Source organism: Henckelia pumila, chromosome 1, assembly GCF_033568475.1.
Source record: "Henckelia pumila isolate YLH828 chromosome 1, ASM3356847v2, whole genome shotgun sequence".
In the NCBI taxonomy this organism is placed as follows: Eukaryota; Viridiplantae; Streptophyta; class Magnoliopsida; order Lamiales; family Gesneriaceae; genus Henckelia; species Henckelia pumila.
In genome coordinates, this window is record NC_133120.1 from 84,115,521 (window position 1) to 84,141,099 (window position 25,579).

At 37.5% G+C, this 25,579-nt stretch overlaps 2 protein-coding genes across 4 annotated transcripts; both read right to left on the reverse strand.

The window, feature by feature from the left end:
* Positions 1-1,552: 1,552 nt before the first annotated feature.
* On the reverse strand, positions 1,553-4,327 carry LOC140890848 (uncharacterized). 2 transcript variants are annotated; one of them, XM_073298969.1, is made up of 3 exons: positions 3,412-4,327; positions 3,045-3,070; positions 1,553-2,806 (listed from the first exon to the last, which is right to left on the reverse strand). In XM_073298969.1, exons 1-3 carry the CDS (start codon positions 4,139-4,141, stop codon positions 1,733-1,735), a joined length of 1,830 nt encoding a protein of 609 aa, XP_073155070.1. In that variant the 5' UTR covers positions 4,142-4,327; the 3' UTR covers positions 1,553-1,732. The 2 variants fall into 2 exon arrangements, with proteins under 2 accessions (XP_073155070.1, XP_073155079.1); XM_073298978.1 differs by lacking the exon at positions 3,045-3,070 and having other exon boundaries at positions 3,416-4,327.
* A 3,376-nt stretch (positions 4,328-7,703) lies between these two features.
* LOC140875486 (trihelix transcription factor PTL-like) lies at positions 7,704-10,683 on the reverse strand. Of its 2 annotated transcripts, XM_073279171.1 has the most exons (3): positions 10,071-10,683; positions 9,019-9,269; positions 7,704-8,931 (listed from the first exon to the last, which is right to left on the reverse strand). In XM_073279171.1, the coding sequence occupies exons 1-3, from the start codon at positions 10,481-10,483 to the stop codon at positions 8,030-8,032; spliced, it is 1,566 nt and encodes a 521-aa protein (XP_073135272.1). In that variant the 5' UTR covers positions 10,484-10,683; the 3' UTR covers positions 7,704-8,029. The 2 variants fall into 2 exon arrangements, with proteins under 2 accessions (XP_073135272.1, XP_073135271.1); XM_073279170.1 differs by having other exon boundaries at positions 7,704-9,269.
* Positions 10,684-25,579: the final 14,896 nt, after the last annotated feature.

Below are 25,579 nucleotides of genomic sequence, written 5' to 3' on the forward strand. Positions count from 1 at the left end.
AAAATGGCTTCATGCAATCCAACTTACATCGCATCGAAACATAATAGTTTGAAATGCGACCCTATTTACAAAATTTTAACTGCAAATTTGATGAATTCATCTTCAACTCCAAAAGACTAAGTATCCACTTTAAGGAATAAGGATACATGATACTTGCATATAGATGGATCATTTTTGGGTTTTAAGCTGGAAATGTTGTGTAAATAATTTGGAAGTGCAAACGCCAAAATTGGGTATCCTAAGCAATCCTCGTAGTTTTTTTCCCTAGTATGATTGGCAAAGATACTATGACAGCTATTGCATAATTTTGTTTCATATTCTAAACATTTTTTATTTCAATTAAATTCCACCAAAATATACATGTTTTGTATTTGGAAAGTGTGTATATATTTTAAGTCTCTTGTCATATCATGGTACAAATTGATCTTATTCATATCTAAAGTAATAATTTCTACCTATAAATTAATGGTTTTCATGGGTCGGATAGGGTCGACTCTAATATTTTGCAAGAATTGAGTCATGCATTGGACAAAACAAAAATGAGCAAACAATCAATCTAGTTGCCGCTCACATTCACAAAAACAACAATTTCCAGGCAACATTTTCTGGCAACGTCCTCTCCTTCGTTTTCGTGCCATAATAATCGATATGTCGTTGCTATAGTGGTTTAGTGATATTGTCTTTAAATCAAATAATTGTCTACTATCAATTATCAATAATTTGAGATAAATTTATTCTTTTGGTGGTGCAGAGGTTGGTGGCTAATACTCTAAAGTTCAGGAAGGTGGAATCACTGCATCTATACCCAAACATAGCGCATCTGCTAAAACCTTAACGAATTTGCAGCAAAAACATTCGTATCGCACCTTCTTCCGAATCATCTTTTTTTGATTAAACGTAAAAAAACAAATTCGCGAGTACAAACACAGAAACATACACAACCTAACCAGATCAGATATCATAGAATGCATATCTCAATGAAATTTCGTTTTTATCTGTCTAGTTTCTATTAAAACCAATCGAGATCAATAACATATCTAGCCTCTAGGCACATAATCGATGAACAAATAGTCAGTTCAATAAATCGCAGAGAGAATGATGCTTGATCCGAACATATGTTATAATACACACGGAGAGAAAGAGAGTTCATAACTTCATACCTTCGAAGGAGAAGAACTCTGCTTTCTAAAATCGTTTCGCAGGAAATTTGGCTCGAGTCTCGTTTGGGAGAGATGTATGAAAATTTTGCCAGCTGCCTTAGTTTATGGAATTTTCCCTCCATTTTGGGCTCCATATTTAAATTAGGACCCATTGCTTGGCGCGCTAGAGAAAGGGGAGACATGTGGGCCGAATATTGATTTCAGTTATATTTTTTGATTTGATTTTTTTGTTCAAAGTTTTATCATTAATATTATTTACAATTATTTTATCCGAATATACTGATTTATTATTTTTATATTATGCATCGTTCATTGTCTACGTGTGTCGCCAAGCAATGCCTTTGTATATAATTATTGGCATTTAAAATAGGGGCCTTCTTGTCAAACATAAATTTAAAAAAAATATTATCATTTGATTAAAAAGTAAAAACACGTGACTTGTAGAACATGCTAATGAATGGACGCAAAGAACTGATAAAATAGTTGATGCAATGAAATAATGATACCATCCTATCCATGCAATGAATATATCTAACCACAGTAGAAAATGAAAAGAGAAGTAACTGAATGTGTCATGGATCCATTTTCTTCTCTCTGGCTTGATTTTGTAGCTGCGTGAACAGATAATCTTCATTCTGCAAACTCCCAACTCCTGGCTGCAGTGACTCTATGTCCCAAGAATCTAACTCCTCATCACTAAAACCAAACGCCCGAGCATCAAAATTTGTAGGATTGTTCCAGGGCATTGCGGAGGAACTAGACATGCCGGCGGTGGCTTCAAAGCCCATGCTCCACGCATTTCCTTGTTTGCAGCTACTTTCAGTTCCTAGCATTGAGGATTCGGATATGCTCTTCCCTTTCGTAAAATCCGTGGGAAAAGTGACAAATTTCTCATCAGGATTGGATTGTGGCCAGCTAGTGAATGTGCCCTTTCCTTTAAGGAGTGGATCATGGATACTTTCAAGAACTGGAACTTCTCCAAACTGATCTGGTGGAAGGAACAACTCGTTTATCATTGCCGATTCATCTTGAACAATTGTTTCCATCTCTAAAGGCACATGCTCTGCTTGGAAAGGAAAATGTGAAAGTTGTTCTATCGAAACTGAGTCGATGAAGCCTGATGTCACAGAGGGATTAGGAAAATCCTGGAGTTCAGATTTGTACTTCACTATCTGCCCCTTTGGGGATGATGGGTCAGATGTACTCAATTCTTGTTGATGATGTTTCACAAATTTTCTCATTGTTCTTGGGGAAGCGACACTGCTTCGCTCCTTTGCTTGCTTAAGACGAGCCAAAACAGCCGGGTTCTGGAACATTTTAGCCATGAATGCTACCATCTGCTTCTGCCTATTCTCTGCTCCTTTGAGCTTCTCACTAACGTCTTCCAAATTTTGAACCATGCCCTTCTGTTGTTGCCGCAATTCAACAACCTCCATCATCATCAAACTTCTCTCTCTCCTTAGAAGTCCTATTTCGCCTTCTAAAACACCTTGGTCCGTGTTGTTTTGTGAAACAGAAGAGCTGCCTATCTGCTGAGATGACTGAGGCGATCTACGCCTGTGGATATTTTTCAACAGATGCCTCTTCCCCCTCACGAATCCTTCGTTTGTGAACTCCCACTTTTCTGTATCGATTTTACGAAAGCCCTGCATTGAAGTACCCCCAAGAAATTGACATAAAACAAAGTCATAGAAGGAAACAAATAAGAAGCATCAAAACAAGCTCCAGGTCATAATCGGCGCATCCACTTCAGTATATATTTATGCATAAGGAGAAAAATGTCGTTCTAAGCACACAATGATCCGTAGATTTTACATTTCACACCAAATTTATGCAAGAAATTAGTTTGATGCATTAATTTCTACCTGTGGAGGGATAGCTTACATCGTTTAATTTGCCGGGATCAATTCCTGGAGAAGGTTTAGAAATTAGAATCTCGGCATTTTCGTAAATTGCTAAAAGAAGTCCAACGCATCACCAGGGTTGAAAAACAACAGCAACGTCTCACAAACGATTAGGAGACAGTTTCACTTCAAGATATCTTATTCAGACAGAATTTAGTCAAGAAATGAACAAACTGCCTTCAATTTCTACAAATGTCAACACAAAACGAGATGGTCACAAAGTAAATACGAACATGAAACAGACACTTCGCATGATATGAACACCAAAATATGCATAACATTAATCAACAGTACGAAAACAAAGGAATTTAACAGCATCATTCCCAGAGTTAGATCAGAGCAAATACCCACATATGTATTGAGCTGGCGGACAAAGCTCGAGAAATTGTTGTGCTTGAAATTTCTTGGCAAAATCAGTCTGGAAAAGTCCACATGATCCCACACAACAAAGCTATCACCCTTGGCTCCCCACGAAATAATGGCATCCAATGAAGGGTCATCCACCAACTCGAATGTCTTGGATAAAAATGGAGGAACCGAAATCCCCTGTAAGGACTCCAAAGGCCGCGGCGACTCGAATAAATAATCATGCTCACCCGTTGCTCCGTCTTCCAACATCACACTTTCTTCTATTGAACCACCGCCCATGAATTCATTCTGTGGAGAATCAACGCCCAAAACAGACGAAAACTCGGGGAAACGAAACGGAGGCGAGAGTAGCAGGGGATCGGAAGGTGGAGGAGCACTATCGAACTCTCCGTCAGCCCAAGAAGACGAAGAAGCATTCACAGTAGTACCATCATGGTCCATAAGTTTTCTTGTAAAGTGAAAAAGGATCTTTCTTGGAGATATATATGAAGTTGGATCAGATGACAAATCCAAAATGGGCTTCTTTTTTTTTCTCGTGAGAGCATAAAAAATCGATGAAAAATGACCGATGAGGCGGGGTTTCACGCGCATATATATACTTGCCACCGTGCTAAAATAAAAATCAGGGACGAGAAGTAAGGCGGTGGAGGTTGGATTCCTGGCATTTTCTTCTTCAAAACACACTGTTACTGCAATATTTCTCTCCATTAATTAATTAATTAATTAAAAACACGAAAGGAAGAAAGAAATGATTCACCAATCACCCCAGATTCGTGGGAAGAAACAAGGTAGCATGCAGATTGATTGGTTTCCGCGGGGGGGAATTTCAAAAGGTCGGCGAAGAAAAGAAGCAGTTCCAAGGGGCTGAGATATTTTCGTGTTACGGGGTGTACGTGGGCCAGCTGTTTGATTCCACAGGATTCACCTGAATCGCGGCATTTGTGGCTTGGATAAATTTGGAGGCCATGCCCAGCTGTGTCCCAGCCCAAACAAGATTGTGTGGAGCCCACTACGCAAACTTCTTCATTAAGTTAAACAAATAATTATTAATTAACAAACAAACAAATTTTCATGCTGACGACTTCATGAGGTAAGCAAACTTTTCCATTAAGAAATTTGACTCGGTCAAAACAGATGGCGGTGAAAGTCAACTGGGCGGGTCCCTGGGCCCATGATTATGGCCCAGCCCAATACATGTCCCATTTGGATATTAGCTTACAATTACAAGTTACAACCCATTCTGTTCATGTACGTTGAAATAGAAGAGGAATATTCTCCTTGTAACATATATTAACTCAAGTCTTGAGAAGAAACTAGAAACGATCCGAAGAGATTCAAAAGCACAGATAAATGACTACAAAAAAAAAAAAAAAACTCAACATACCTATCAAACTTTATTTGATATATTAATATTAATAATAATTACGTGGTTTATTGTGAGTCGAGATTGGGTTAAGCTACCTTATCACCGAATGCAAGCCGTTGCCTGGTGTATGAAATTATTGCCAACAATATGAAATTTAATGACACTTTTATGTGGTATAAAAATCTACTATAAAAGTCGAGATTGTAAATATCGGTACTATATAACTTTAATATAGTGTTTATGAGAGCTTCTGAAAAGTGTTTCTCGATTTTTTCTTTAACAAAAATTTAAAATTTTATAAAATTTTGTTCAAAAAAAATTGATAAATGTTTCATAAATTTTCCCCCAAACACTACCTACGTGTATAATGGTATATGAAGTAATGGCTTATTGAATTAGTAGAATTTGAAGAAAGTAAAATAAGTAGTGCTATGAATTTGGCATCAAATAGTGGTAGGTGTTGTGTTGATTGGTGATATATGGTTTGATGATACAAGAGGAAAATTGGTCAGAGACCAATAAGTGAGGCCAACATATCGTTCGTTAAAGTAAATTCCTATTTTTGATTAGTGCAAAACATAAATTCCTATTAATTTTGAACAATCAAAACCCATCAATACTGGTGACAACCTAGAAAGCAAGTCGTTTCTTTTTATTAAACATAATTGATAATTTATGTTAAAATATTTGAAAATTTTAAACATATAATTAATATGCATTTCATACATAATATTAGTGAATTATATATTGCACATTTCAATTAAAATGGTTTTTTTTATCTTTCAGGATATTACACCTGAAATAATTCTTCTCATGCAATATGGTAAAATCTTAATCAGCAAAATCTGGTAAATTTATTAATAAAAACAAATATGAGAAACTCGTGTCACCCAATTGATATTAGACGTACAGGAGGAGAATCATTTCAATTAGAGCCATATATTACAGATTTTTTTATTTTAAAAAAAAAAAGAAAGAAAAAAAAATGCAGATACAGACAAAAAGTTCTAAATTTAGGAGGTAGAAATAATTATGAAAAAGACTGTGTAGTAGAAAAAAAACACGACAAGTTCTCAGATATGTCAGTATGTAGTCAAAATCAAAATGGGTATCACTATAAAAACTTTGGTTACACACGCAATTTCAGTTTAAATCTCTCCCACAACAATTTCCAAGTCACCGCTGCTGCAACTGATCCCTTTAATTCCCCTATTTTGACTGCTAATATCTCTTCTGTCCCCTCGAGGAAAACAATATATATGAAAATATTGTGTGATTGGGTAATGATTATGTACAAAGAAGAATGGCAAAACGTATCTATTTTTTTTTTTTCTTCTTAAACATAAGTTTTTTTTTTGGCTTTTTTATTAGAAAAAATATTAATTATATGGTCTACATGAATCTATCGCATACCCAGATAATTAAATTTTATAAGATACAATAATGGCTCAGTGCTGTTACTAGGATTACCAGATGACTGCCATACATGCATGAGTATGGCAGTAGGCAACCTCTGCAAAGGTTTTCACAGTTCTATTTTGAATAAAAATTTTAGTAATTACTTTCTCATGTATTCGGTGTTCGACGTGTAATGCATTCGATGTCATGATTTTTAGTTAATTTGAATTCACGAGACTCGAGATTCAATCGTTGTAATCTTTCTCCTCCATTAATTAATAACTCAACATATATATATATATATATGTATATATATATATATGTATTTACACATGTATGATAGACAACTGAAAAATAAGCAGCTTGATTTAGCATCTCTATGAGACCAGTCCTCCAGAACAAAAAAACTAAAAATCTATCTAATTTGATATTGGCATTAATTGTTAATATATATATATATATATATATATATATATATATATATAGTTTTGCTATGTTGTCCATCTCTCGTGCCCATCTATGAGGTGACACTCATCCATTGGATGAATCATTTGTATATGATTCATCTCATCCATGGGATGATTGCCACCTCATAAGTGGACATGAAGGTGGGCACGGGAGGTGGACAGCATAACAAAACTATATATATATATTATATATATATATATATATATATATATATATATAAATATTGTTATTATTGTTGTTGTTGTTGTTATTAATTATTATTAATTTTTTTTTTTTTTGTTGTTCTTATTAAAGAAGCTTCATGTATATATGGTATGTACGTTATTGTTGGTGCCTATGATTCTTCTCAAACTTTAAGGTACTATAATGTCATTGGCTTCATGTGACATGATGATGTGTTATTGTTTATAAAATAAATTTGAAAAGATAAAAATATGATTTTTAAAATAGAACTAAATATTTAATCAGTAAACTAGACATAAAAGCAAATCTTTATTTAAAGAAGTGTTTGCAACTTTTTAAAAATATTTTTTTCCTTCATAAAATTGTTTAAAAAAATTATATAATCAGTTAGTTTTAGATAATTAATGCAAACATATCTAATTATAAATTTCCATGCCAAACAAGCCAAGAAGGTCGAAATATATCATGGGCAATCGCTTTCGGAGAAATCAATTTACAAAAAATATATATTAATTGAAAACCGCCCCATTCCAATACTCTAATAAATTTAATTACGCACTAGTCATATTAATATTAGATGCCATATCATATCAATCAAATCATTCGCATACAAATGTATTCACTCCAATTTTGTACATAAATTTTTTTATCGTGAATTTTGTACATAATTATATCAGCATCAGACTGTCGAATTCTAGCTTTTCTAATATCGAGATCTTAAATCTAATATCAAATTTTAGTTAAGATTCATGCATTAACAAAATAACAAAAATTTCACAATAACTTTTGATATGATGAGGTACCAACTGTAGGTAACATAAATAGTGCGAACTTAAAATCCCAGTTGCACAAATGTAACTCCCCATTAAATTTTACCACTATCAATCAAATCAAACGACACCAATACATAGATTTCAACAAGAAAATACATAAAATAGAAGAAATTATACAAGTTACCAATTAACACTACAAGTTACCGCAAGACGAGCATCTCTGATCCAGAGCAGACGAAATTAACTAAGTTACCAACTAAGATTACAAGTTACCGCGAGAATAGCTTCTTTGGTCCCCCCAATGAGTCGATCAACTCTTCATAGTTCATATCATTACACAAGAAAAATTCTTGAACCAATCTCGATTCACATTCTTGCATAATCTTGGATTATCAATCCTTCGTCGAATCAATCCATGATTCTTCCAATACCATCCCCCATGAAGTACCTGAAGCAGCCATCACTCACGGTATCACCCACATTCCCATTACAATACGGACCGACATTGGTGGGATTATTTATCCTAGCAGCGTGATAAATAATCCCTTGCTCACTCGTGTCGCTGCATTTCTCTCCTCCTTGATAACACATAGATGCATTATTCTGATGCTCATAACTGCAACCTTTTGAATCCTCCTTTCTTTTCTTGTTGCATTGGAGTACGTAATTATTCACACTATCCCACTTCTCTTTGCACGTTAACCCACTCCTTTCATGCCCAAAACAAGCCATTTTGTGTGATATTTCATCCCACAGCACCTCTTCTGAAATCCCACTTCGCTGAAACTTTGCTTCCATCCCAGTCCTCAGCTGAATCAGTCTCTTAATATCGGATTCCGGCCAAACGTCCACTTTCGAAGAATTAGTCATCGTTTCGCTACCATCATCGTTCTGGTTTCCGCTTAAGCTTCGAATCTCGGGCGCCATAAATTCTTCTCTAAGAGAAGCAGCCCTCAATTCTTTTGCTGTCAATTTTCGCAAAGCATCCATTAAAGTGTTGTCTCGGGCTTCCATCCAAGCTCTCTCACTAGCCCAGAACTTATGCTCTCTTTCAATTCTTGCCGCATCTTGTTTCCTCCATTCTTCTTCTCTAACCATCCTTTCTTGTTCCTTGTGCTCGATATTTCTCATCATCTTTTCCATCAAGGCCTCCTGTTTATCCATCAACTTCTTCATTTGTGAATCAATGAAGTCTCTGATCTTAGCTTTCCAATTTCGCTTGCCCTTTCTTTTCTTCATTTTTCGCTCATCTAATTTATCATTATCATCATCGTCGTCGTCATTAATTCCTAAATTTGTATCATTATCGTCTGATAAAGAAGCATCGGGATCAGAAGAATTTGAGAGACTAAGGGTTGTATCAGAGAGCTTCAAACCCGGATAGGATACTTCATTACCAGCTAAAAAAGTGTTCTTGTTCTGACAACTGTGTTGAAAACTTCCACCATTAAAATGGGTTCCTGAAGTTGAAGATACATTAGTTGTTTCGCCATAGAGAGCTTCAAGTTGCCTATAGAACCTGTAATGCTTTCCATCTTGCCTTCCAGCTTTGCCTTCTTTGGTCTTTTTGTAATACTTGTACAAATTCTCGAATTTCTCTCTGCATTTCTTGCCACTCCTCTGATATCCATGTTCCTCGTACAGTATCCTGAAATCCCAAACTATATAAAATATTTATAGCGTAAAAAAAAAAAAAGAAGACTTTTTTGACACTCAAAATCCAAGAAATCGAGATCTTGATACAAATGAACCCTAGTTTCAGTTCATGTACTGAGTTTTGTAAAAAATTTCAAGTGATAATGATAATTGCTGATAATGGGCAAGCTCAAGTGGTTTCTTTGATTAAGTGGTGAAGACAAACCTCGTTTGGAATAACATGACTATTCAAAGTCATACGGAAAGCTCTCTGTGAGAGGTGCTGCTTCTCTGATTGTTCACGTCTTTTTATGAAAGTAAAAACTGGAAAAAAAATTGTTTCAAAAGATTGGCCTTTTTTGAAGCAGAAAAGTGGTATTAGTTCTTGTTCAAAAACAGATACTGATGTTCTTATTATTTGCAGAAGTGATTGTGAGGTTACATCATCATATAGAAATCAGAACCAGAGTTATTATCAGTAACTGGATTCTCCAACTCGACTTCATTAATATTGAGCTATCATTTCGTTGAGAAATAAAATAAAGGGGTCGATAAAGAATAATGAAAAGGTACAATCTTGGATTCACCAAGTTCGGAAAATATTAGCAAGAAGCAAGCTTTCTCTGGAAAAAAACAATCACATTTTTTTTTCTGTGATATTTTAGAATGATCATTCAGAAAAATTTGCAAGTAAATAAGCAACAAACAAACGGGATTTGATTTCAAGAACCAAGAAAGTGTTGTTTCGTGATCTTAGAAATTAGGTCAAGTTAAAAAAAACAAAAACAAAAAAAACTCATACTTGCACATATACCTTGAAACCTCGTCCCACAATGGACCTTTTTGGTTGGCCTCCTTAAACCTGGAATCAAGCCTCGATCTAATCTCGAGAAGTGTAAGAGTCTCTTGTCTCGGCCACCTCACCGTGCCACTGTCCCCTCCGCCGCTCGACTCCATCTGGAACACGTCGAACCCGCCAGCGGGTGTCGTCGCGGCAACAGTAGTATTATGAGCCACATCCACCACGGCAGCGCTGTTGGTAGAATCAGAACAAAACTCCTGATGCAGACCACCCCTGGGGACCACGAACATCTCCAAGGCGTGTGACGGGGAAAAACCTCTGTGGGTCGCAAGAAATCCCGGCGGCGCCGGTATAGGAGGCGGAAACAAAGGCCTGCCGCTGATGTAGTGGCGGAGATCAGCCATGGCATACTGATCTTCCATCATTAGCAAGAACACGAGATAATAACCACCTTTCTTTTATTTGCTGGTATTTAAGGAAGAAAGAAGTTGGGGTGAAACTTGAAAGTAGTAGCAGCGGCGGACCCGGATGGTGTAGTTTACTTACATAGACAAAGGTTGTTGAATTGTGGTAGAGGACAATGGACCCATTTCCTGTGATGTTACTGCGCCGAATCAATGCAAATTATAAAAGCCATATCTCCATGTTTAGTATATTTTTGTGTATTGTAATGTAAAGTATAGGGTTAGGGTACATACACAGTGTCGATGCAGCGTCCGAGAGATAACAAGTTCCGGGGGTGGTGGGTGGTGGGGTTTGGGGGTTGGGGTGCCAAATAAAGTGGAGACAAATGTCCAAAGTGTGGAAGGTGAAAACTGTAACAGATGAAATATCGGTCTCGCGAATTTATATTCATGAAAAATTAAAAGCTACTCATATTATTTATTGTTAGAGTCGATTAGGAGTTCTGTCTTATAAAATTAAGACGTGAGATGGGAGTTTTTGTGAAATCGTGAATAACCCAATGTGTTGATTAATTAAAAGGTAAAATTCTTTGGTCGTGTTTGGACTCATGCATTTGAAAGGACGGATTTAAAGTTTCTTTTAACTTTTTGCATATATATACAAACTTTAATGAATTTTTAAATCACTTTGTATCAAGTTATTCAATTTTAATGGTCATTAAATATAGTGGATTTCAAATACACCAAAGCTAAATGATTCATTAGTACGTCTCATGTATCTTTATTCTTGAGATTGATCAATCTTACTCATATTTATAAGAAAAGTAATATTTTGTCATATAAAATAATATATTTTTAATGGTTGACTCAAACAGAAGATTTGCCTAACAAAATTTACACACGAGACCGTCTCATATAAATTTTTGTAATGATTAATGCTTCAAATATCCATAAATCATATAAATATATATCAATCAAATTCATCAATCCAAAACCACCTCAATAATCTAATTTATCATAGATGAGGCATGCAACCACATATTTTATAATTAGCGGATGTGATGTGTTTTGATTCTATGACTGTGTTGACTAGTGTGATTAATTATATATAGATAAATAATACTGAAATTATTTAACTAGTTTATATGTAGGCGGTTGAATAATTGTGAATAAGCAATAATATGTTTATTTTGATTGACCAATTTTGTTATTGAAATTATGATCAGTGACGAGTTATATTTTTGTCATTTGCTTATAATATATAATCTTATTTTTCGTTTGTGTATGAAAATTGATATTATGATTTTATTTAAAAATTTAAATTATTATTGAATCACATGTAAATTATTTCATTCACTAAAATTATTGAGTATACATATTATTTATTTTTTTAAAAAATAATAAATCGAGTAAAAAAAAATTCCATGAGTAGAATAAATTTTAATGAAATGTATTAATCATATCTTAAATTATTAAATTTGTATTCATGTTTATAATTTTTTAATGACTTTTTCACATGTTAAAATCAAATAAAATAAAATTTATTAAATATATCTTAAAGTTTCATGTTTTATAATTTTTTGAATGGGTTTTTTCATGATTATATGTTGGGAAGTTAAGGATATTGATGTATTCCTTTCAACAAAAAAAAAAGGATATTGATGTATTTTTTATTGAAAATATAATTAGTTAAAATAATTATATATCATACCTTTTATTTGTGATAAACCATTGAGATATAAAGTTTAAATTAGGTAAATATAAATGGAATTTACGAGTTAATACAGACCTTAAAAAATAAATATAATATTGATAAGATTATCAATATAATCTTATTATTATCATAGCAAGTAAACGCAATCTATACCTTTGAGTAATAAAATAAAGGTATGCTGTAAATTTTAAAAACAATGAACTAATGTTGTAAAACTACCAAACTAGTGCAACGATGGTGTATCAATATTTTTAGATTGTTAGATTAGATTAGAAAAGCGGCACGCTAAAAAAAAATTTACATTAGTTTACTCCGTCGCAAGTTGAGGAATGGTCATCGCGTAAATGTAATTATATTGAATTAATATTTTCATTTATCAATTTTTATAATCGAATTTTTATTTTATCAGATAATTAATTTGTTTACTCGTGAAAAAATACGAGTATCATGTGCAAGTGGAAATGTATGATATTTTGTAAAAGAACTTTGTTTTGCTTATTATAAATTTATAAGAAAAAGTTGGCCATCGGTTTTTTTTCAAAAAAAAAATATATGAATATAATTAATTCCAAATTTATAAGGGTTAAAAAAATGTTCCAAATTTTGGTTTAAGAAAATGGATGGTACGTAAAATAATTAGTATTAGCGCTTGAGCATACACGATGTGTGTAAAATAAAAATTATTTTTATATATAAAAAAATTATATAAATTTTAAAAATATTTAATTATTTAAAATATCATTTTAAAAATAATTACTTATCTTATTTTAAAATTATAGTATAGATATTAATTTCTTTCAGAGATTCACCTGACTATATAAATTATTGTCTCATCATCTATACAGCACGATAAATTACTGTTCACTAATTTTAGCCACCAACATCATACTCTTATCACTATATTCGCAATTATTAGTGGTGTAAATAAATAGTAAAGGTAAATAAATTACAGCAGGATCCGTACTTCTCATATAATTAACAAAAAAATAAATCAACAAGAAAAGTAAAATGTGGCAAAATTTATTAAATTAATGTCTCCGATTTTTTTAAAAAAAATTATTTTCGAGTGCAAACTTCTTCATCCAGCGAGGGTTACAGTACTGGACTTGCCAATTATAAATTTCAATAATTGAATTGTTTGGAAGGTTGTGCTGCGGACCCATTTCAATTTTCATTTCATCACACATATATAGATATATATTTCTCTCAAAAATATATATAGATATAGATATACACACACACGAATTAAACACATAGCACAAGTGCACAACCACCAGTCCATGTGAGATAATGACGTACGATTTTTTGCCCGTACATACATTTACATTCCAATTTTTTAAAAAAAATTCCAATTTTTTTAAAAATTAAAATTGCTTAACATATACGTTCTCTGAGGGGAGGATGCTGGCTCGGATTTTGGTCTAGCCCGAGTTAGGAAATAGTTTTCTGTAAAATTAATGTTGAAACCAACAACGGGAAATTTTGTGGTTTACAAATCTCTGTATACCAATACCTGCAATATATTGAAAAATGGAAATTTGGCATGCTATAACAAGGTTGAAGTGGCATGCTTATGTTTTATAAGTTTAAAAAATTGTATCTTCGACTTTAAAAATTTAAATTTCATAGGAATTCGATGCATATATATATATATATATATATATATATATATGGCACATATATCATAAATAATATTTGCTTGAATTTTCATTGCTCGTATCATATCTTCATATGAAAAGTCTAAAATGTATAATAAATTAAATAAAACCTCCTAAAATATCAACAAGCCTATGTTCTTCATTAAAAAAAAAAATTTCAAGCACATTTAACTTCCTAGCTAATTAACAAACTCTAAGTACATTTACCTCATTTTCATAAGGTTTTACCTGATTTTCTTTTTCTGTTTTTTTTTAAAGGTTTTAACCCTTATTTAAAAACACGATGTTAAATACAATTAAGCTTCCACATAGTTTGGGAGTATCATATTTTTTTTAGGGTAAAACTTGTAATATTATTGGGAGAAATAATCTGTTACAAGCTTAACCAATTACGAAAGAAATTATCCATTCACCCAAACAAATGATGAATAAAAGAAAGAAGCAAAACGAGTTACAAAATGTGCATAATTATTAGCTAGTCTGAGAACATGTCCAAAATCAATAATAACATATGCTTTCATCCGTCGTTGAATCTCAATAGCCAACGAGCCTTAGTAGGTTAGATTTTTTATATTGGTCGTGACTGCTTGCATTGCCAATAAAGAATATGATTCAATCTGAACGTCGTGGTAGCTATTTTAGTACTATAATTTACACTTTTTTTTAGATATTTTAGTCATGTTAAGGATGAATTTGTGTCGCTTCTATATTATTTTAATTTTTTGTCATTTAATTTGTATGTTTTTTTAATCAACAAATACAACTATGGTCCGGTGAAAATAAGATTAGAAATGAAAAAAAAAAGACAAATTATAGGATTTAAAAAAAAAAACATCACAACAAAATTAAAAATAAAAAATAAATGCAAGTTACATGTAAAACTTGTTTATCAATGAGACCAAAAATAAAAAATTTACAAACTGTAGGAGCAAGATGTAACGTTTCCCATAAGTTTGTTACTTTTTTTTCCCTTTATTTTTACAGTGTACGATCTGTTGCAATTTATCCATACAATATATGTGTTCATTCTAATTTCTAACGAGACGGGCTACATTTGTTAAATTTTATCTGTATTTGAAAACCTGTAAAAATGATAAGATGCCCCTAATTTAAAAATATTTAATATAAAATGTTTAACTTTAATATAGTGTGTGTGTATACTAAGGCAACGGCAAATCTTCAATATATGCATTGAAATATTCTGCCCAAATCAATAAATGCGAATTGAACATAGAACGCGTTATTTAAGTATATATGGTGAAAATGGTCCACCATTTGTTTCGGCTCGTTAATTCATTATTAATTGATAAAGAAAGAACATTGTTTTTGCTATATATATATTCGCTTTAAGATTTTTCACTTTTCACGTGTTTACAACTTACAAGACATTTGGGATGGCCAAATATAAAATAAAAAAATCAACATGTGAAAATTCAATGATATTCATTAATTACGATCATCGAATGTATAGTACACTAATCGATGGGATAAAACTATCCGTAGATAACGCTTGATGCTCGTTGTATTTTAGAAAATTTAAGTAGTATTTGAGAAAGATTAGAAGAAATATTTTTCAATTTTTTTTTAAAGCTAAAAAATTCCCTATAAACTATAGCAAACACTACTTTGATATATCTCAACTTGCATTGTGATCAGTTAATGATGTCGTTGACCGTTGACGGTATGAGGCAATTAATTATCCTATTTATCAGTGTGGTGGGTTGGAGAATTATATAAGAGATATATTTTAAATATTTTTTGTCACATCTATATAAGAGAATTAGATGGTTTACTTTGTATATTTACTTATTTAGTAGCATTTTTGTTGTTCGGTGCAATTCGGGATGTAGCGACAACGGATCCACTACCTAATCAGAGTGGTTAGCGCAAGCAATAATAATTAAAGCGTTAAATAGCGGATAATTCCAAAGTACAACAAATCCAATCGGCAGAATACAACCGACGATAGAAACAGTGTATAATTCTTTATACAACCAAATCGAAATTAGGGTATCAGAATCCCTAACAAACTATCTCTGCACGGTAGCAACCTCAACCCTGCTGGGAACCACCGGGACCGTCCAGCCTCAAACCTACCCCGCCACAAGGTACACGATACCCAAACATAGGGGCGTGAGCTAGAACGCTCAATACGGAAGCAATGATATAAATACAAATATGAGCATGCACATGACTTCAAAAATCAGGGTTAAATCACTTTCTCTGGGCGCCTGGAATACACAGTACCGGGCTAGAGAGCGACTCCGCGTGGTACTCGTATATTCCCAAGACACGAATTCTCAGAAAGAATCGCCTCGACTGATGGAAACTGTCATGACTCACATCATCCCGATGCAGTATCCGTAAAAACATATGCATGTGCTAAAAAACAGTAAAGCATAGCCAATACAGCACATACATCATGCATCACACACATATGTATAAATATCATGTCGGCTATCTCGGTCAGTACTTACGTACCTCTAACACTGCAGGTCAACTCCTAGCACACCCGTCTAGGTCCAAAGCCTACCAGTCTGCTCTACTGCGTCTACACATGCAAAAGTCCATGCTTCACTATAAACGCTCTAAAAGTCTTAACTAAGCTATTGCATACTCCTAAATATTTTTAGGATGCCAAAGCTATACCTGCATCCGTCGTTAGCCCTTTGCTGACGATAGCCTCAAAACTAGGCCAAAGCTCCGCGACGACGTCTAGATACTAAGCCACTTCCGAATTTCCCATAGGACGCCTAGATCTCCCTAGATCTGAGTTAGAAGGCTTAGAAATCAGAGAGAAGAGAGGGAATTTGGTACACAGAATGAGGGCTCGGACCCCTTATTTATAGACGGCGTTCGAAACCTCCGAACCCAGTTCGGAACGTCCGATCACGATCGGAACTTCCGATCGCCCCTTCGGAGCTTCCGATCGCCCGATATTACGTCAGCCATGACGTCACCTTGCTGACGTAACCGATGACGTGTACACTGATCTAGATCGGAGCTTCCGATCTCGATCGGAGCTTTCGATCCAATTCGGATCCTCCGAACTCCTCTTCGGGCCGTCCGATCTATCTTGGACTATGTAGGCATAATTTAGTAATTAATTACCTTAATTAATTGCGGGTCACTACACGGAATTTGGAATACAGTAGCACAACAACAGGAATGAAGTTGAGGCCAGAGTATAACACTCTATTCGCGAGACGAAATTGTTCGGTTACAAAGTGCTAAATCGGTATTGATAATCGTCTCTAAGATACAACGATTGTACTTATCAGGCAATCAAAACACCACAATTACTTGATTTTTGCAAACTATTATATGCGAAACTTTCAAGTGATTAGAAAAAAAAAACTATACTGGAATATGTATGCACTTGTGTGTTGTCTATCTAATAATGCAGACATGGGATTGATTATATAGATAATCAAGATTTTGTGTTCAAAGAACACAACTTTTCGTTGAAGAAAGCAACCTTATATGGAAAACCGCTTATATCGCATATCAATATTAATATTAAGCACATTAGAATGAGTTAATATATAATAACAACTGATATTCCATAATGTATATATGAAAAAATAGCCCAAAAATATGCATTTTTTCGGAGAAAAATCGCTGCCTGGAATCTTAGGCAGCATGGCTCGCGCTCGAGCGCGCAAAACCGCGCGCTTGAGCACGGCCAATGCGCACAACGCGCTCGTGCAGAACTGCGCGCTCGAGCGCACAGTTCTCTGCATGGCCACTTTTGCTTGGGTTAAGCGCACTTGAGCGTGCACTTTTGCATGCTCGAACGTGACTTCTTCTTTCCGAAACGTTTTCCAACTCAATTTTTATTCAATTTTTCAACAATTTTTTCTTATTTGTATTTATATATATATATATATATATATATAAACTAAATTTTAAAAAAACGTCGAATTATTTTTTCAATGAATTTATAAATAAAAATAAATAAATAAATAGGAAATTTATTTAAACTTTAACTTTTTTTTTAAATCCGCGTACATAGAAAAACGAAAGTACTAATGCTGTTATGTAGCCTGTAGGATAGTAGAAAATAAATGTAAGATTTAAAGTATTTAATTTGATAAATAATTTTAAATATTAATCTTAAGTTTAATTTGATATATTATTTGAAGTATGAATTCCAAATAATATTGAATATTTATGCATTCTAATTCCATACGCTTGTTGTCGAAAATATTTAAAGTGACATAACGTAAATTCGGAATTTAAATTTTAGACAATCCATACAATGAAGAAACCTGAATAATAGATTTGCAATTTGTTATTCCAAATTCATCAATCAAAATGTATTCTATAGGAATTTGTAATGAAAGGAGTGATTTATGTATAATGAAAAAAAATATGCCGTCAAAAAAAAAAACTATAATCGACGGATAGACTCGTTTGTGTTTCAAAAAAAATAAGAAAATAATTGAAAAATGAAAGTTACACCAAACTTACTATCTTGTTCTTATTTAATTCGTTTAAAAACGGTTTCAAAAAAAAATGTTACCAAATATAGAATCCAACTGCATATTTTTTAGATAACTAAAAAAAAAAAGAAAAAAGAAGAGAAGAGACAATCTTTATGATTATTAATTAGAACGAGGAGTATAATAAATAGACAAACTATATTTGTTTAATGAGATACCGATACGTATGTACCTGGTCCCTCGAATTTAAATTAAAACCAGGTTCGATGATTATGTAATAATAAAAAAAGGTAGCAGTGCGCCAAACATTAATTAATTTCGTCCGTATTCTCCCAATTCAAGTAGGAAAATTAAATTGCAATAAAATCCAAATTAAATCCCTTTAAAAATTTATAAGAGTTGAGTGCGATATTCAATATTGTACGTGTGGGCAAATCAGTACTGTAAATTTAATAAATGACATCTGAAACTCTGATGGCTTGTGGTTGAAGGAAAGATTAAAAAAACACACACACACATACATCAAATATTATATATTTAGAAATTTTAAAAATATTTTACATTATATTAAAAAATATTTTTAAAATACCTTATCTTAACTTAAAATTTTCCACTATTTGAAATATTTAAACTGTGCATTTAGTTTGTTGAATGTTTTAATTTTGAATCATAAATTTTATTTGTTGCACGTTTTAAAGATTTTGAGCAACGCACCATTAATATTAATATTTTAATGAGAAATATCGAAAGCGGCGAGTAATTGTGACGAAATATATACGTGGGGTTAAGATTAGCTTGGCCTCTTTTAAATTTTAATTTATTGCATGAACCCACCTACGTCTTTAATGCTACGGCGTTACCCAATATTAATTAGACTACCCTTTTATTATAATTGATGCGAACATCATAAAATGAATGTCACGACGTGGGTTCTTTTTTGTGTTGTTCTCTCGTTTTTTTTTCTTTCTTTTTCTTTTTTCATGCCCCCCTTCTTGTGGTAAGGGGCCTTCCTTTTATATGTATTGACCCGGTTTTTTTCCATGATTGTCCAGCATGGCCCAACTGACAACTGTTCTTGTGATGGGATAGTTGTCACGTAGGATTGACCTTCCCGCAATATTAGGGAGAGCCCATACCGAGCTCATACTGTTTCACCATGTTGCCTAATGATTTGATTTGCAGTAAGAGTCTGCCACACGTAAAGGAGGTATGGGCTTCATTTTATATAAAATGACCCTGGGCCCACTGAGTATTACCGGCCCCTGGTTTCCGGATACTTATCCTTGCATTTGCCCGGACTCACCATCTGGGCCTACCAGGATAACACTACACCTCCGGCAAATAGTCGGGCTAGAACTTGTTTCGCTGTCCCGAGAGGTTAGTATGGCCCTTCCCCGGTGGTCCTGTGCAGTACACTGAGCTCCACGTCAGCCCTAGATGCTTCGTAGTATGCGTTGTCAGAAATTTTGTCAGAGGTCGCTTTAGCTTCCCAAGCACGCTTTGCACATCTCTTTCGTTTAATTCAAAATAGACGGCTCAGATTGCCCAGACCTTTTATTAATACTCCAATACTTGTGCTTTCTCTTCACCTCCTCATTGTCTCCCCTTTCTTGCGCGATTGCCTCCGATCATCTGTCCTTCACTCCCAATTTCATCATTCGTCCCCGCACGCTCTCACTCGCCTCGTAATTACGTAAGTATCCTTTCTTCCTTCATGTCTACTGGTACGTCTTCTACCTCCGGGGCGAATGCCAAAGGCTCGCCTAGAGACGAAGAGCCTAGCGGTGACTCGAGCGATGCTCGTTCCGCCTCGGCTCTTCCTTCCCGACCTCGCTTTTCTAGAAAAACTTCCCACGCCAAACACTCCGTAGCCTCGTCCTCCAATGCGAGGGGAAAAGGAAAAAAGAAAGTGTGTAACCCCCTCCCCCTTGCCTCTATTCCGCCAACCCTAGGATGGTTCACCCATCTTCCCAGCACCTTATCGCAGGGGGCGGCGGAGGAATTGCGTAACTCGGGAGAAATCCCCTTATCTTATACCTTGTTCTGCCCCTTATCAGGGAGCACACCCGATACCCCCCCGTCGGGTTGTTATACCTTTTTTCGGGATCAAATTCGTAGCGGTCTTCGCTTTCCCATTCCTCCCTTCTATCTGGCGGTTGCCAATTTTTTCCGAGTTCCGGTTAATCAATTTCATCCGAACTCTTTCCGAATTATGGCATTCACCTACATTCTTTTTAAAATGCATAACTTAGCCATCATCCCCCTCATTTTTTCACTACTTTTTCTCCTGCCGTTTTAACGAGAGGGCCTTTTCTTTGGCCGCTCGGCAGAACGCTCGCTTTCTTTCCGATATCCCTTCTTCCCTGAAGGGCTGGAAAGAAAGGTACTTCTTTATCCGCCCCCCGGTCCCCTTCTCTTTTAGGACCGGATTTTTGTCCAGCCTTCCCCTCAACCTGAACTCCCTGAAAACTATAGGGTTGAGGAGCCCTATGTTCGCAGCCTGGCTTTAGTGGGCAACCAAAACTTCTCTTCCCCTGTCCTTTTCACGCCTGAGAATATGATAGCTTACGGGTTGAGTACCGGGTGGAAGATCCCCTTAACCAGGTGATCGACGCTTATGGTGCTCCGGGAGCTCAACCTGGTAAGTTATAGTTCTCTTCCTGTCGTTTGTTTTGATTTGTTTGTTGCATCCTATCCCTAATATATTGCTTTCTTATGGCAGATTCGTCGGACGTGATGAGAGAGGAGTTTGCCCAGCGAGCTAGAGAAAGGCAGGCTGCCAAGGAGAGAACCAAGGCCTTAGCGGAAAGGCGGAAGAAAGCCAGGGAGGAGGAAAAGAGCCGTGCTGTCCTTTCCAGCCCTCCACGCTTGTCTACCACTGTATCATTGCCCCCGCTCCAGGCTTCTCTTCCCCCTGCTTCTCTCTCACTCCTCCCTGATGGAGCTTTGGCGGATACTGTATCAGCCTCCTCCCATATCTCCTCTCAACCCAACCCACCTCTATCGGTTGAGGATTTGGAGGATGAAGTTCCGCTTTCCCGGCGAAAGAGGAAGGCCCTCCGGGACCCTGACATGATCATTCTGAGCGACCCGGAGGACGTTACTGCCCCTGTTTCTTCTTCTCCAACTCTCCCGGCTAATCCCGACAAGTCTCTAGCCTCGAACTGGGACATCCCCTCGGCTAGCATGGAGCACATGGGGTGCGCTTGGGGGAACCTAGTAAATTCCTCTACCTGGAACTCTCGATTTCCCTTATTCCTGTCAGGGACCACCTCTTCGAAGGCTGCAGCGGTCCAAAGTCTGCTTTCACCCGAGGAGAGAACATCTCTGTCGGTGCGGGGTGCTACCTCCAAGTTCTCCGAAGGCTTATCTCATGCCTATACGGTGAGTACGGGTTCAGTGTCCTATTTCTTTCCTTGCTTCCTTTGTCTTATCCCACTTTTGTCCTGCAGGGCCTATGCATGCTAGCCAGTGCTCTGGAGGAAACAAACTCCGTCCTCCACCGGGAAAGAGAAAAAACTCATTCTTTCGAGGAGCGCATGGCCCAGCTTCGCCTTAATGCCGCACAGCTGCAGGGGATGCATGACGCAGAAGTTGGTGCTCTGCGCTCGGCCCTGGAGAGTTCCCGGGCGGAAACTTCCCAGGCCCATGATGAATGGCAAAGAAAACTGGCTGCCAGCCCAAGAGATCCATCTAAAGGCGTCCCAGGCTCTTCAAAACCAACTGAGGGAAGCCCGAGAGGATACTAACAAGGCTTTGGCCTTATCGGATGCTGCCCGGCGAGAGACGGAGATGCATCAAGCTGTGATAGAAAAAATGCAGGCAGGGCTGGTTGCCGCTTGGACAGAGGCGGGCCTGTCTCGCCTACTAGCCGAGGATGCCGACTCCTCTTTGAAGAAGCAGCTGATGACCGAGTCTCAGTGGAAGCAAGCTTTTCTGGCCTCAAAGGATTTCAAGAAGATGGTGATAGACCAATCCTTTGACTTCTTTGCTCAGGGTTTCGACCTATGTTCTGTGCAATACGAAGAGGCCGGGTTAAGTCAAGAGGGGGTCCCGGACATCCACCGAGCTATTGCATCCCTGCCCTCTTCTTCCACGACCGGGGAGGAGACACCTCCTGAAGAAAAGTAAAACTAGTGCCCGAGGCGTGTCTACATTTCTTGGGATTTTTTGTTTCTTTGTAAAAAACATTGGGTAATGAATATTATGTTCATTTGATTTTCTTTGGCTTTCTGTCCACTTGCATATTTTGATTTCCCTGTTGAGTAACATATCGTGTAGATCACCTAGATTCCTATGACTTGTGAATTATTATGGGCCTTTGCATACCTGGGCCCCCGAAGGAGCTCCTGGGTTCCCGGTTTATGAGATGACCCCGGGCCCATCACCCGGGATGATGCTGGGCTCCCGTCTTGCAAGACGACCCCGGATTCACCGTCTGGGCCTACCAGGATAACACTACACCTCCGGCAAATAGTCGGTCTAGAACTTGTTTCGCTGTCCCGAGAGGCGTAGCACTATAAGATAATCCTGAGCCACCGATGATGAGCTGCTGGTTCCATACATGGCCTATGTTGTTACTACAGGCTTTAAGTACCAGGGTAATGGAACGCCTGGGTTTTAAGGTGCCATGGGTTTGTCATGGGCTTTGAGTACCAGGGTAGTGGAACGCCTGGGTTTATGGTGCCAGGGTAGTGGATCGCCTGGGCTTATGGTGCCAGGGTAGTGGATCACCTGGGCTTTAAGGTGCCATGGGTTTGCCATGGGCTTTGAGTACCAGGGTAGTGGAACGCCTGGGTTTTAAGGTGCCATGGGTTTGCCATGGGCTTTGAGTACCAGGGTAGTGGAACACCTGGGTTTATGATGCCAGGGTAGTGGATCGTCTGGGCTTATGGTGCCAGGGTAGTGGATCACCTGGGCTTTAAGGTGCCATGAGTTTGCCATAGGCTTTGAGTACCAGGGTAGTGGAACGCCTGGGTTTTAAGGTGCCAGGGTAGTGGATCACCTGGGCTTTAAGGTGCCATGGGTTTGCCATGGGCTTTAAGTACCAGGGTAGTGGAACGCCTGGGTTTATGGTGCCAGGGTAGTGGATCGCCTGGGCTTATGGTGCCAGGGTAGTGGATCACCTGGGCTTTAAGGTTCCATGGGTTTGCCATGGGCTTTGAGTACCAGGGTAGTGGAACGCCTGGGTTTTAAGGTGCCAGGGTAGTGGATCACCTGGGCTTTAAGGTGCCATGGGTTTTCCATGGGCTTTAAGTACATTAAACAAAACACACATTTATTCACATAACAGCATGGAATACATATTACAACAAGTTCGCTTGTTTAAGAGTAATACAACTTGAGATGCAATGTGTTCCAAGGCCGCTTCAGGGTCTTACCTTGACTGTCTTCCAAGTACCAATCCCCTCTCCCCACCTTCCGAGTAATTTTGTAAGGACCTTCCCACTTTGCTTCTAACTTCTTCACATCCCCTGCATGGTTAACCTTTTTTAATACGAGATCTCCTATCTGGAATTCTCGAGGCTTGACTCCCTTGTTGAAAGCTTTCATCACTCTTCCCCTGTAAGCCTCCATCCTTACGGCCGCCCTTCCTCGCTTCTCCTCTATCAAGTCCAACTCCTGCGCTCGGCTACCGGTTCCTTCCCCTTGATAAGCTTGTATTCGGGGAGAAGATTGCCCAATCTCCACTGGTAACACTGCTTCGGACCCATACACCAAACCGAAAGGTGTTTCTCCAGTAGCTGTTTTCGGCGTAGTACGATAAGCCCACAACACCCCCGCAATTTCCTCCACCCAATTTTTACCCATGCCATAGAGCCTGGCCTGCAAAGACCGCACTATCGTTCGATTAGTTACCTCCGTCTGTCCATTACTCTGAGGATAAGCCACCGAGGTAAAGACCTGCTGTATCTTCATCTCCGCACACCAATCCTTCATCTTCCGTCCCTGAAACTTCCTTCCATTATCAGAAACTAATTTCCGAGGAACACCAAACCGGCAAACAATATTCTTCCAAATGAAGTTTAACACAACCTCTTCTGTAATTCTTGCAAGGGGCTCCGCCTCTACCCATTTAGAGAAGTAATCTACCGCAACTAGAAGGAACTTCTTCTGCCTGGACCCTAGAGGAAAAGGTCCCACAATATCCAAGCCCCACTGGTCGAATGGGAAGGATGCCTATACTGCTTGCAACTCCGCTGCCGGCTTATGAGAAAAATTTCCAAATCTTTGGCATCCTTCGCAAGCATTGACTACTTGACGGGCATCCTGCTGTAGAGTAGGCCACCAATACCCGGCTAATAGAGTACGCCGGGCTAGGCTCCACATTCCTCCGTGATCCCCACAACATCCTTCATGTATTTCTTGGAGCACATATTTCACCTCCTTCTCCTCCAGGCATCTTAGTAGTGGGCCCTGAAAGGATCTTCGATACAGACTCCCATTCAAAAGGGTAAAACGGGGTATCTGTCTTCTGACCTTTTGGGCTACTGCCCCATCTGAGGGAAGAGTCCCTGTCTGTAAATAGTTAATGAGAGGGGTCATCCAAGATTTCCCCTTTCCTTCCTGCTTTTCTTCCTCTATTGCCAACACCGACCCCACTTGTTGTATCACTTCCCGGCTGTTACCACTACTCCAGGAAGTAGCCATTTTGGCCAGCGCATCTGCCTCAGTATTATGCTCCCGGGGAATCTGCTCTATGTTCCAACTGGAGAAACCACTTCCCTGCTTCTTGACCAGTTCCGTGTACTCTCGCAACCTTTCTTCCTTAACACTGAACATTCCCTGTAATTGCTGCACTACCAGCTGGGAATCGGAGTAAATAATTACATGCTCCGCTCCTGCCTCTCGAGCCAACTTTAAACCCGTTGCGACTGCCTCGTACTCTGCCTCATTATTGGACTTGAAAGTGTGCAACCTCATGGCTATCCGGGTTTTTTCCTGCGTGGGAGAGATCAGAACCACACCCACCCCACTTCCTTCCGAGCTGCTAGCCCCGTCCACGAACACCCTCCACACCTCCTCCTGGCCGAAAGTGAGAATCTCTGTCAAGAAGTCGAACAGAGCCTGCGCCTTGATGGCAACCCGGGGTTGATATTCGATGTCATACTCCCCTAGCTCCACCGCCCATTTGACCAGTCTACCCAAAGTATCTGGATGAGTCATCACCCGACCTAGCAAACTGTTAGTTAAGACCGTGATTGGATGGGACAGGAAGTACGGTCTAAGCTTTCGGGCTGTAAGGATGAGCGCAAGAGCCATCTTTTCTATATCACCATACCTAATTTCTGGTCCTTTC

Bases quoted from the DNA above. Each gene is read 5' to 3' on its own strand.
- LOC140890848 (XM_073298969.1), bottom strand. From the start codon at position 4,141: ATGGAGAGAAATATTGCAGTAACAGTGTGTTTTGAAGAAGAAAATGCC. The intron at 3,071-3,411 runs GTATTTGCTCTG...AACCTTCTCCAG, and splicing joins CCAGCTCAATACATATGTGG to GAATTGATCCCGGCAAATTA. The intron at 2,807-3,044 runs GTAAGCTATCCC...ACTTCAATGCAG, and splicing joins ATCCCGGCAAATTAAACGAT to GGCTTTCGTAAAATCGATAC.
- LOC140875486 (XM_073279170.1), bottom strand. From the start codon at position 10,483: ATGATGGAAGATCAGTATGCCATGGCTGATCTCCGCCACTACATCAGC. The intron at 9,270-10,070 runs GTATATGTGCAA...TTGGGATTTCAG, and splicing joins TTGTGGGACGAGGTTTCAAG to GATACTGTACGAGGAACATG.